This window comes from Dromaius novaehollandiae, chromosome 3 (genome assembly GCF_036370855.1).
Source record: "Dromaius novaehollandiae isolate bDroNov1 chromosome 3, bDroNov1.hap1, whole genome shotgun sequence".
NCBI lineage: Eukaryota > Metazoa > Chordata > Aves > Casuariiformes > Dromaiidae > Dromaius > Dromaius novaehollandiae.
This window is the reverse complement of record NC_088100.1, coordinates 123832660-123846410: the sequence shown is the minus strand read 5'-3', so window position 1 is coordinate 123846410 and position 13751 is coordinate 123832660. Positions and strand designations below refer to the sequence as shown.

General features: G+C 41.5%; 1 protein-coding gene across 2 annotated transcripts in view; it reads left to right on the top strand.

Moving 5' to 3' along the window:
• The window catches only part of REL (REL proto-oncogene, NF-kB subunit), a 37507-nt gene that overhangs the window by 16555 nt on the left and 7201 nt on the right, over positions 1-13751 (top strand). For both annotated transcript variants that reach the window (XM_064510036.1, XM_064510035.1), the window contains exon 5: positions 11324-11464. In XM_064510036.1, coding sequence (XP_064366106.1) covers positions 11324-11464 — 141 coding nt within the window. The remainder of the gene's footprint in view (positions 1-11323; positions 11465-13751) is intronic.

The following is a 13751-nucleotide window of genomic DNA, read 5'->3' as shown; positions in this document are numbered from 1 at the left end:
TTATTTTATACTCATAGAAGTCTTGCTAAATTCAGTTGAGGCCTTCATTAGAGAGTTGAGAGCTGGATTTCAGGCCTCCTTGAAAACATGTACTCTGATTTTTGTCCTGAGTTGGGATAAAAAAATGCTTTTTAACTTTTTGCAGAATGAAAGATGTTTTAGGTTATTCTCTGAAAAAAAAAATGCAGTGACATTTGGTTAATTTAACTAAAATATTTGGTCTTGAGTCATATCAGTCCTAGACCTCATTCTGTCATAGCAGCTCACTCTGTCTTTTGTTTGCATGGGCCAGCATCTGTTGATTCATTTCTAGCACAATCCACTCTGCTGTACCCTCACTGCAGCATGTAACATGTCATAGTGAAGACTGTTTAAGTATCATGGGAGGTTAGACTTTTTCCAAAGACCTTAAGCTGTAGAAGAGAACAGTGACATGAGATAATTTATAATATTCAGAAGGTGGCCAGTTAGATGCAGCTGAATGATATGTTTGGCCTCAATGTCTCACGTTGATTTGGCAAGAGCAAATTCTGGTAAAGTCAACCCAAACAAAATGTTTTATTTTTATTTTTCCCCAGAAAGGTTAAAAAAAGGTCGACAGTTTTACTGGGGGAGATGGAGGGGAGAGAGTTTTAGCTATATTTTCCTGATGAAGTTAATCTGCTAGCTGTTGCAATAAATAATTAAAAAAATGTAATACAGCCAGATACATTTCAGTCTTACATTCTTAATTTTGGAACAGCTGTTCAAAGTCAGGCTGATGGTCCATCTAAATAATTATCCTAGTTCTGATAATATATGCATACAATAGATTCTGTTTTTTACATGCGTTTACAGTGCTTTAACACAATTTAACTGGCTTAAATTAAGTGCTTTACTTATTTTACCTTGACTCAGCCAGTTCTACCTTGATTTCAGACATGAAAGAGGCACTCCCCTGTTCAGCCCTCTTGGCTTTCTTTCCTTTACTCCATAAATAAAAACAGAGTTGACACTTCCTCTTGCTGTTGTTGTGCAGTAAAAGAATATGATAAAATCCTTTTTCCAGGTTATTTCACCAAAGAACCTTCAGCAATCACCTAGTCAGGTCTATTTGTCATGCTGCCGAGTATGAGTGAGTAAGGACATTTACCAAAAAATATTTGACATTCTTAGCGAGGCTGGCCCATAACTCCAAATTCACTAATTATTTTTGGGCAATTACAGGTTGTGCTTGGTAGCATCTGGTCAGATGCTGGGCTCCTTTCTGCCAATCCAGCAGCAGCAGAGACCATAGCACTGCCCTGCCCCAGGCGATGCCCAGTACGACACCCTCCTCTAGGCAAGGGGTGTGATGAGAAGGGACCAGTACTCATTGCTCGCTGGTAATCCCCAGCCTGCTTATTTGCCTTCGGGCGCTTGTTCACATGTCTGCACGAAACAGAGCCGCCCTGAGACTGGCTTCCAGCTGCTCCAGGACAGTCCCACGCTAAGCAGAACCCAGAGAGGCTTAGGGCCAAGGCCTAATAAAACAAAATTAGTGGCAGAAATATTTTTGTGTGTATTCAGTTGATCAAAAGAGTTTCATTAGCAGTAGTCACTATAGTGTTTGCTGCTTGATTTTTAAAGTTCTATGTATGTATTCAGAGTTTCTGTCTTTTTTTTCCCTTTTTTTAAATCAGAAGGATATCACTACATTCTCTAAAATTACAGAGGCTGTATTGTATCCATCCTGCATTGTGCTTTAGTTATGCGTATTTTTCAGAAGGTAATCCAACTTTTTTCTGTCAGGGAAATTTCATAGAGTTAGGTGTATTCTCCAAGTCAGTCACAAGTTAGAGTTACTCGTCTCTCATACGAACATCGAGTTCTGAAGGATTGCTGATAATTTTCAGCTGTGTGAAAGAAGTTTTAATGAACAGTTGAATTTTCTTGAAGCTGAAAACTAGCCCTCAGACTGTTTGTGTGTTTTTCCCATCTCTGGAAGAGAAAAGGAAAGGGGCAAACAATCTGTCTTGAGTCCCCATTTGGGGCAGAGGTTCAATATTGACCTTATTGACAGGCAAATGTCTACAGCCTGTCAACAGATGTGTTATTTGTCATGTTAGTAAAGACTGAAGTAATAGCAAGATGTGGGTTAACAAAGTTGCTTTCCAATCTTCCATGCGTAAATGGGCTGTCGTGCTCCAGGGGAGCACAGGCATCGCGGGCAGCCGCGGTGGCAGAGGGAGAAGGGAGCCCGCATGCCAGTTCTCTGGTGGTCCATCATACCTCCCCTACACCGTCCAGCGCGTGGTATGGACACGCCGAAGAAGGGTCGTAATTGGCAGCAGTAGGGACTTGCTCAGGAAAGATAATGTTGTTTAAGATAATGTTCTCCTGTGCTCTTACCTATGTTCTAGAAGCAATCAATATCTACCTTAAACCTCCTGCACGGTAACAAGAAGGTGTTTGCAGATCATACTGTGCGTCTAGCTGGAGCTTTCTGTATTGAAGTCATTCTGAAAGTACATCTGTAGGGCTGTTTCGCTATAAATTCCCTATTATTAGCTGGCAGCTTTTATCCATTGTTAAACTCTGCCTTTAAACATACTTTCTGTGCAAGTTGTACGTATTCGCTGTTACGTAAGTCCGATTATCTGCTCTGAGATTACTTCTCCTTACTTAGCTTAGTTTGAGAGAGAATTGTTGTTCCTGCACTGTCACTGGATGTGTTCATGGTGCTCTGTGCTTACAAGGCTACAGCACATGTCTTTTTGTGCTTTAATAAGCTGAATAATTCTAGAAATCTCTCTCAGCAAAATGGGAAAACTTGTCTCCTCCCTGAGCACACCAAGGAAATTGTGTGAGTTTGTGCTGCGCCTTGCAGAGTGGCAGCCTAATGTGTAACTAGGGCTCCATGGCGTGATGGTGATCTAAATAGTGCAGTATCGAAGGAGCAGAGTTACTCCTTCAGTGGAGCTTGCCTAGGTCTGCTTTCGAGGGTGTTTGTTTTCTTTAGTAGTTGTTGAGCTGTGCTGTATCCTTTTCTTCCCATGTACTGTCTGATGTACTGCCAACTCAAATTAAAAGAATAACCAGTCTTGAGTTAAGAGCTTTTGTGGATGGGTGTGACTTGAAGTAGAGACAGCAATTGAATTAATAATAACTGAAGTTAATTATCAATGAGGAAAAAGCCTGAATGTGTTCTGTAAATTTAGGGGAAAACTGTACAGTGCACAGTCTTACAGAGGACTAACCTTTTTCTAGTCAAATGGATGTCAACATGAAAACCCTATTTGACTTGGCCTAGAGTGAGAAACCCAAGGAGCAAATTCCAGGCAACTGATTGAGAGGGTATGAACAGGCTTTCCCTGGAGCCAGGCAAATAGCTAAGGCTCCTGTTCCTTTGTAATTGCTCTGGCTAATAAGCATTTAATTAATTTTTAGGTCCTCCCGTGTGCCCCGTCTCTAATGCAGCTCCATTTGCCTCCCCAGCCTTTCATTTGTTCTGTTTCCCCTTTCCACCCACAAGCAGCTGACCCCACGTTCGCTTTACACTCGTCACAGTCTCCACGACACCCCCTGCACGCCTCCGCCTCGTCATACTCCTGGGCTCGTCCCCACACAAGTCACACCAGCTTCCTGCCCACGCGCACAGTCACCCTCTCCGCAGCTTCCCTTGCCGGCCCCTGCGCGGCTGCACTCGTAAGACCCTCTCCTGTGACGCCACTCGCCCACACCAGCCCCGTTCGCCAGGGTCGCCCTCCGCCAGCCCCCCTGCTGCAGGGGGGTGCCTGCTTTTTGGGGGGATTTATTGGGTCGCTGAGTTATCTGTGCATAAGCAAAATATTCTGAATCAAAAGAAGACTCCAGGAAAGAGTTTGGCAGTTGGGAAGGTTTGAAAGTGAAGAACATCAAAAATCCTTTGTAATGCATGTTCCAGATGTCTAAAGAAACTTAAAATTTACTGTCCTTAATTTAAAACAAATACGTAAGCTGAAGATGGTGGTAAGTGAGAGCAGTGGGCTTTTGAAGAGGTGCAGGGCAAACCCACTTGAGGAAAGCTGAATGTCCTCATCATAACATTACTTTAGCTTTTGCCTTTGGAAGTCCCTTCATTCTTTTACTTCTCCTGCATATGCTTTTTGCTGTTTGTGCTGAAATTTGTATATTAACCTAAAGGACAGCCCCTTTTCAAACTGTTTAAAACTGAAAAAGAAAATTACCAGGTAGAAACATTAAAAAATGCTGACTCCTTTTTTTTTTTTTTTTTTTCTGCTATAAACAGAAACAGATAAGCTAAATCTTAGAAATGTACAGGGGCTAGTGGATATGTTTGGTTCCAATTTTACCTTTTTTTTGTTTTTTTTAGATCAGACCTAAAACTGGAAGAGACCCTGGGTTTGGGGAAACATTGTCTAGATGAAACAAGGGCTAAATTTCAAGATTTTTAATTTCTATTCCCATGGCTTTTGTATCAGGTCAGGTCATTCACCTTCTCTGGGCTTATTCCTTCTGTAAAAGAAGGATGATACTGCTTCCTTACGCTGGATGTATGGAGATTTACTGACTGTAGGTTAGCGTCTGCATTTCAGTCATTTGCACTAATCAATATCCCCCTCCATTTTTGCTCTTTGAAATTACTGGGTGTTATTAACTGCATATTCTGTTTATAGGTATATACAAAGTTTTCTTTTCTGCAGAATTGACTGAAACTTTTCTCTGCGTGGATCACAGAGGTACAAAGCAGGCATGAATTTATCAGGAGAAAAAAATACCGTGCTGCCACAGTCCTGCCCCTCCCGCTGATGCCAGCTTCTCCTTCTCAGCGAGTGCTGGTAGATGGTGTTACGCACCTAGAGGCAGCTGAACAGCCCAGCCCCGCATGCAGTACTGTGCATCCAGTTACTTAGCCCCAGCTACAAGGAGAGAGCATCATACTTTGCTTTTGACAGTAAGGGACAAATAGTAGACTAGGACTACTCTTTCTTTTGTACTAGTATGATTGTAGTTCATTTAGACGCAGCAAGTGTAGCATTAAACTAGCTGGCAAGGTCATCTGCAGCAGCATGAAGAGTTCAACTGCTGGGGACACCAGTCAGACGCTCAGGCAATTAACCTGTGCTGCGTTAGCCGCTTGGTGTAGCTCTTCCTCAGGCCAGCTGGTGCGTAGCTGCACACGCTACTGCCGCAACAGGGGCTGCAGCTGGGCGCCCGGGAGGGGAGTGTGAATTGAATCCGAAGTGCAGCCCCTGGGCACGGCTGAGTGGGACCTGGGGCTCGCACCCCGTTTCCCTCATTGGCTGAATCGGGCTTAAATCAGTGCTGCCACTGGAAGAGGCAGTCCTTCCCTTTGCTGTGACTGTCCGTTTCCACCTTTTCCCTTGTACCAGGACTAGCGTTTGTGGGAACAGATCCACCAAAACCAGACCTTTTCTCTTTTTCTTCTGTCAAGTTAGTTCTGAGCCAGAGCAGTTCCTTCAGCTGATTCACTCTGTGAGAGCTAGTCCCAGCGTAAGGGTAGCGCTGGAAATGAAGGTTGGGCAGAGGAGGAGGAAGGGAAGTGCCACCCTTTTACAGCAGAACCTCTGCTATAGGTTGGGTTAAACTGACTGTAGATGTCAGGGCCGAGGGGTGGTATCTTTGTGCTCCAGATCATTTGAGGAGCAAAGCAGCTGAGGCAGACCACATCTCTGTCATGAAGCTCAGCTCCCAGCATATGCCTAAATTAATAAACACTGCAAAGGAAAAAGGCAGAATACAGCTCATTGTGATTACTAATGCTGTGTGTTTCTGAGCGATCTCCTCAGTGAAGTGTTGATTCTTGTTTGCGAGAGGTCATTTTCTTTGTTTGGTAGCTAGAGACCGTGTTGCTCATACACCCCCTCAGCCCCTATTTAAGAGGTGAAGATCACAAGATGTCCCTTTGCAGGGTAAATTGGTGTTCTCAGCATAGCCTTCTCTGCATGTGTCACACTACATCATTTGCCCTGGAAGTTTCCGTGCAAGTTAAGTTTAGATGCTAAAGCACCTCCAACTCCACCCACTCCCGAAGTCTCTGACATCATTATTCTAGAAGCTGGGTGGAGGGGTGTATGTGAGGAATCTGCTGTTTAATCAGGTATCATGTTATCAGTCAAAAAGCAAACACTTCATTTCTCTTCATTGTTCAAAATAAACTTTCACTTTCCCTGGAGATCATCTTATGAGTAAACATCAAAATCTTTAATCTCCCAATAATTTCAGCTGGTGAATGAGATCTTATTAGTCTTTCTGGATGCTTAAGGCTATTGTTAAAATAATCAAAAAAAATTAAATATCAATGAACACTAACAAACAGGAGGCCTGATATTATCAGTATCTTTAATTTTGTGCCAGAAGTGGGAATTGCATTTTGGTGAATTGGATCCAGAAAGTGTCCAGCTTTTACAGGAGCAAGTACAAGAAGGTCTCTGAGATCTCTTATTCAGTAGAAACGCTGTTGGGCATCTTTGGATTTCAGTGGCATAGATGCCTGAGACAGGGACAACCCAAACCAACAGCTTGTGTCGGTCGAATGGGCTGCTCAGATGAGCCAGCTCAGGTTGGGGAGGCATCAAGGAGTTAGCTTGCATGGGGTGTTTTTGTGTCTCGGTGGGACTGTATCTGTCTCTTCCCATGATAGTAGATACAGAAGTAGAGAAGTATTTCAAAGGTAATTATTTTTTAAGATGAGGAATCAGCATTTCTTTTAGAAGAGTTGTAAATAGATTTATAAAGATAGAATTTACTGGTTATTCTAGCCTCTTTCTGCTTCAACAGCTAATACTTCTCAAGTCCAATTGCAAATCCATTTTTTAAATCTTGTTGCCAGAATCTTGGTGAGTTGGTTATTATTCTTTTATCATTGCTCTAGTTGTGTTTTTATGGGTTTTTTTTGGAATGGTGCCCCCATAGTTACTCAAGAGTTTTAATTCTTTTTAATATTATTTTCATTTTCTATGCTTTTGAGTTGCTACAGGTTAGTTTTAAAAGCTCTCCTCTCACCTTGCAAAAGAGCTATACTTGCAAACATTCCTTAATATACTCCTGTTTGCACAGAAAACTACAGAAAATGAATCCCTGCCAGATGAAGGTTAGTTTTTATTAGCCTGGGCTGTCATAGGAACTTTGTTGCAGTGTTTACCTAGATTTTTAGTTGGATTCCAGTTCTTTTGGTTGGATTCGTGTGAAAACAGTAAGGTGTGGTACCACACAGCAAGAAGCAAAAAGGGGAAGTTGAACCCTTGCCAAGAGCTTAGTAGTCCTTCCTTTTATTAATGTGTTGTATATAAGCCTTTTTTACTGTATCTGTTCTGAACAGCCTCCATTGTGCAATCCTTGGTTCACATGTGGCATGTCACAGACTTCAGTAGAGCTGCTTGTCTGAGCTTTGCACAGGGAGATGCTGCATATATTGTTCTTCTTCAATTCTTTCTGTTCCCAAAATCTTTAACAGCATTTTTTTAACTTTAGTCACTTTAAGTTTGTTAGCTTTGATGTCCTTCAGTATGGAAGTTGCTGAAGTAGCACTGAATGACACCACCATCTTCCGTATGGACATCCTCCAAGTATTAGTCAGCATGTTTATGTCTGCCTCATCTTTGTTTGTTTTTAATATTCTTTAGGTGTGAGCCAGCATCCGTTCAAGTCAGTGGTTAATCTCAGATTGACTTCAGAGGGAGCAGAATTAGACATTCATTAAAAATAACAACGTTTTATTTTGTTTGGATGATTGTCTTTTAGGTGTGAATGAAATATGTTTTGAAATTGATGAAAGCTGTGTGCTTCTCTATACAAGTATGAAATTTAGCTTCTATATATTCTTAAACATGTCATCACAAGATGGAGTTGCAGCTGTCATGTTCTTCTTTTTTGCTCTGTTATGTTCTTCTCATCTGGTTAAAAATAGCCCAAGAGGAATCAGTCTTGACTGAGCACTTCCTCTTTCAAGCTGCAGAATTTTTTAATGTATTAAATCATTTACAAGAACATGCAAATTAGCAACAGTGTTTTCTGCAGCAGTACAATGAGCTGTATACAGTGACTCTGTGTTTTGCAGTTGTTGACCCACTGTATCTTTCCTATATCAAGTGGGTCAAGCAGATTTACTGGGAAGTTGTGAAAGCTGATAGTATATGAAACTATATAATTTGAACAGTAAGATTAACACGCACATTTTCTCTGTATCTAATGTATTTTTGTATTCATAGAGTTCTGTTAGAGTTTAATTCTGCTGTTTGTTTCTGAGGTACAGGCTACTGTATCTGTGGAAACCACAGTCCAGGACTGATGCTTTAATTTGTAAGAGAGAGGCGCTTGATTCCACAGCCACAAAATCCTCACTTTGTTTCAGAATCAAAAGCCAGATCCAGATTTTGTGCTTGGTTTCTGTCTATAGTGAGTTGAATTAGGCAAAGATACTGAATTTCTATATTCAGTTTCATTTTTAGAGGGTTTGAAATTTGGCCACAGCCTGGGCTTGCTGGCTGGATCCAAATTATCACCAAAGGCTAATGCAACACACTGACATAAGCCTTAATGCCAGAGTGTCCTCGGAAGTCAGTTGCTTACTAGCTAAGATGTTAGAGCACAGATAATCACTTGAATTGCTGGGAGCAAAATAACGTTATACTTCTGATTATTCATTCTGCAAGACTTAATCTAGAGAACACACTTTTTTTTCTAACTTGGATTGTATCAAGAAGCTGTAGAGACTGCCAAAGCTGAGTTACGCTGTACAGCTGTTTTTTCCAGAGAAGTGCTGAGGTTCAGAGACCTCATCTTGAATACCCTGTAAGTCATCCAAGCATAAAAATGTTCCCAGGCTTAGTTTTAATAGCAGAAGTTTGCTGATAGTCACATCAGGTATGTTTTGGCATTAGCATCTACTTCATCCTTGGTTGGCTTCTTTGAGAGCCAGCTAATGGTCAGTAGATGGACACAGGAATGGCTTCAAGGGCTCTGTCGTGTCTACAGCATTCCTGCCATCAAGAGCTGCTCTGGAGTCAAATTATGACAGGTTGGATTTTAATTTGAAGGAGGAAGATTAACGGGATGGCGAAGGTGTACTGCCCAGATTCTGTGTCAGTGCAGTCTCACAAGCTTTCCTGACCAAGCTGCAATTTATGTTCTTCGAAGAGTGCTCTTGCGTCCAGTGAGTACTGGTCCAGTGTCCCTGATGTGATACTGATGCCTCCTCGTTACTCCTCTCCTAGGATCCGCAGCATAGTTCTGGGCTGAGAGAGTGAATTGCATTTCTGTTGCACTTTGTCAGCATCTATAAATGCACATAACTTAAAACACAGTGGCACCAGTGAGGAAAACCTGTTTTGCAAAGATCATATTTTATTAAGTCAGCAGGTCAGCTCGTGAAGTACATTAAATTATGAAACTTTGCGTATCTGATAATACAGTCAGACCCCAACCCACAAAGTTCACACTAGCAGAGCTCCTCATTACAGTTCTGTCTCTGTGCTCATTAGCTGGGGCCCAATGTTTTTAAGTTAGGATAGCTGCTACTTAGTTTTGCACTCACTGCTATATTTGTCTGCAAGTATGGCTGATCATGGGCTTCTAAAGTGGAAAGTGATTGGCTTTCTTTTTACAATAGAGATCAGGAGAAACTAAGAACATCAGAAAGACTGAAAATGCCAGTGGAAAGTATTCTGAACTCAATGCATTTAGTATTTCACACTATCAAAAGGTGAAAGGAAGAAATCAGTCGAGTGGGCATTGTGGAATCCTACTCATGGCAGGGTGGAGACCAACTCAGTGATAAGTGTTAAAGGTCAGAGTATTGCAATCTAATCAGTACAGCATGATCCACGGGCTTTTTATCACAAGCACATTTAATGTTTTATTCTTGCAGGAGGGCTTTGAAAGGGCAGGGGAAGGAGTGAACTGAAGAGTTTGTGATCTGTTGACTTTGCAGACCTTTATGTAATTACTGGGTGAATCTAACTATGCTGAACTGCTGCTTTGAACAACTGTGGAAAAGAGAACGTCTTTAAATGATTTAATTATCAGTACTTCAACGTAAATGAAATAAAATCAGTCTTTCATTTGCTGTCATTGGGTGTCAACATAATAGTTTAATGTCAGACCTTAGAGGAAAGTGTTACCAAGTTCATATACTGCTGCTTTTCCCAGAATCACCTATTATGCTAAGAGTACATGAAATATTTAGTAATAATATCCTAGGTCCTGTGTTTTGAAATTAAAATAAGTGAAAAGGTGAACAAAAAATGCTGGGCTTGGATTAAGCATTACTGAGTTTTGCACTGGGAAGACTATGTAACTAAATATCTTTTCCGGAGAGGGTTTGCTTGTCGTGTTACGTAAATATATTGTAATGATTCTACTAATTGCTATTTTCAAAAGTACAGAAGTGACACAGATCTTGATGGGAAGAGGGCGTTGTTTGTATTGTTTTGGCTTCATTCTTCCCCCAAGAACTTCCTTCTGGTCATTTTTCCTTCTCAGAAAACTTCTGAGAAGCTTCTCACTGTTGCTGAAGATCTTCAGCTAGATCGTAGGATTTTTTTTGTACTGAAAGATTTTTATTTGACAGTGTCATTCATTTCGTAAACTTTATTATGCACAAACGAGAGAAATATGTACCCAGGAAATGACTTTTAAACATATATAGATACATGAAACTGGTCCAGAAGGCAAGGTGAGGAAACCAGTGAGCAAAGAGCATTCAAGGAACAACTGAACTGGAATAGCAGCGTGAGATCCTGAGAATCTGACCTGGAGTGAGTCAGAAATCCCAGTCCGTGTTGGAGGCTGGGGTACAGATCCCTTAGAGATGAGGAACTGCAGCCTCAAAACGTTGGGAACCATAATTTTAGGATGAGTTGTCTTGCTAAGAGCATTGGCTGGCCAAAATGCTTGGCACCAGAGGGAGTCTCGTGTCGCTGCCTCCCAGGTGGATGTGGGTTGTGGTTTGGTGTGACAGAACCTCTGTTCCTGGTAGAGGTTCGTCTTCCTTTACTGCAGCTCCCCAGGGGCAATACCAGTCTGGCTCATCAGAATCCATCTGTGAGATAGCCTGGTCAAAGAGCAAGATTTTATAAAACATGAAAGTGGAGAGAAGACTGCCTTGGTAGAAGGAAAGGTTTTTTTACTTTTTTTGCTTCAGATTTAGCCTTGTTTGATGAAGGGAAGGTATTAAAGGCTTCTGTTCCATTTGTTGTGTACAAGGATTTTATGCATGCAGCTCCTCTGAAGCTAGTAGGGACTATGGCCACCTTTCCCCTGCATTGCACCCTCAGTTTGGTTGAAGTATTTCTGCTGTTTCCCAAGAGTAATCCTCAGTCTCTTTCCTTCTGCTGTACAGTGCCTGAAGAACAGCTGCACAACATCGACGAGTATGATCTCAATGTCGTCCGCCTCTGCTTCCAAGCTTTCCTCCCTGATGAACATGGCAATTACACATTAGCTCTTCCTCCTTTGATTTCCAACCCAATCTATGACAACAGTAAGTACCAACTCAGTCAAATGCTTTTTTCTTTTTTTTTTCCTCCTTTGTTTGAGATGAGAAGTGCCAGCTCGGTTTCTGAGCTCTTCGTTAGCCCTCTGGGCCATGCTTGTGGCTTGGGACTGTGTGCCAGATGCATGCCTACCACGTGGTAACGCAGTTAGTATATGTGCACAAGATCCTTCAAGAGTGAAGCTCATTTGATGCGTTCTTAGCCCTTGCTTTCATAACACAGTAATGACTGCAAGGAAAGGCTGGCCTCTGACATGCTAAACAATTAAAATAGTAGTGAGATGGATGGCTGCTGTAAGACCAATCTGTTTTCCAAGGATGTCATCTCAAATCTGTTTGTATCAGTGAGCAGTCTTGCCTCTGACTTGAGAGGGCTTTAAGCAGGACTCCTGGGTGATATTTAGCCTGTTGGGAAACTGGCTTAAAGCTTCTGTGTATCCCTTTTGTATCCCATTCTGTCCATATTTTCAGTGTGTAGGTAGGGTATATTTGATTAGGCTCTGGGAAGGTGCAGAGAGATGTGAAATACTCCTCCTTTAGCACTGTTTTCCACATTCCTAAAAAATGGACTTCCATATGGCTTTGGCAGATCACTTCAGCTGAGGATTTTAACCCTCAACATGTACAATAGTTTTGAGCTGGACTTGTATCCTGGAAAAGAATGCTGTCCATATTAATATATATTTCAAATATTTATTGCTGAGTCTTTATAAGCAATTTTACTATTCTTCGGAACTAGTCCGTAGTCTTGTCTGTTTTCGCAGAGTAGCCTTTAATCGTTGAAAACTTCTTGGCAGTAATTTTTTTTTTAGCAGAAGCTACTGGGTGAGATCTGCATTTTATACAGTTGATGTCTAGAACTGTGTTGATGTTTGCCCAACCATTATGAAAATGTTCAATATGAACTCAGGTGTTTTTGATATTTTTGAAGCCCACTCTAGCATTATCTGGAAGTTGAAATTGTGCATATTGTGTTATTTAGAACACTTGTAGTAATGTAATTAAGATTAAGATAAAATTGATGTAGAAGATCTGCAGCTACGTTTCAGATGCCATTTAGAAATATGCCAAATCATGATTACTAGTCCACATTGATTGACGTCAGTCTTTGCTAAGCTGCTGAAATGACAGATAGCTATGTGTGGTGGGGGAAGCTTGGTTTTTTATCGTGGGTGTATGTGGGCAACTTCTGATATACTATAGGTATCTAAAATCCTCCATGTAACTTAGCAGCAGTGTAAATAAAACAGTGCATAACTGCAACCACAAATCATAAAAATTATGCTGCTCTTGCCTGGAACAGAAGTTTCAGATCTGAATTTCTTAAAAAAAAAGGTTAACCTTTTCAGAGTAACTCTGTTCATACAGAAATGGGTAAGGTCAGGCTATAATTTTAGATAAAAGATAAAATTGTATGGTGCATGGTATGTAAAGTTTTTGTTGCCAGTGAGTTTGGGAAACATCTGTTTTTATTCTTGAAGCTCTGGTGGACCTGTTCAGATCAGGAGCAAAAAGATACTCAGAGCTTCTCTGAAAATCAGCTTGCACATTTTAAATCTAGTATTAGCTTTGCTTTCTAATACTTTTTTAGTCTCCATCTAATTTGGATAGTAGAGATGCAGAAATGTATTACGGAATTTAAGAATAATGTGAAGATAATATGGAAGCAATCACATTAGCAGACACTGAACAGTTCATAAAATTCAGTATTACAGGCATCTTCTGTTTTCAGTTGCTTATAACATTAACTGGTTTTGAACAGAAATTTCCCAGGTTGGGTATCTTACCAAGCTGAAAACTCTTGGGAAGAGTCAGAGAAAGCAGCTTACCATTTCTGAGAAATGCGGTTAAGAAGAAAGATGTTGTTCTGCTCATGATGAAAGTGACGTGATTTTTGGTGAAAAGCTTGACCTTCTAGGGATTTGTTGTGAGGGGCTTGTTTTTTTGGTGCCCTTGGGGTAACTTGTGCAGTTTCTAAAGGCTCAAAAAAATGTTGACTCTCACGTCTGCAGCTGAGTTAGTTCAGAGGAGGGGTGCCGCGTCGCTCACGCCTTGCAGGGGACCCTGTCCCATGGCCTCTGCACGTTCTGCAGACTAGGGGACACGGGCTCTCCCCTGGCATGGGAGAGCGGAAAGCAGGGGGCAGAGGAGGCCGATGCGTAAATGTATTCTCTGCTGCTCTGGCGCTACCACCACAAAAAAAGGGGGGGGATGGGGAGGGTTGGGTTGGGCTGTCGCAAAATCAGCTGTCTGGAATTCAGGGATGTGAGGGTGG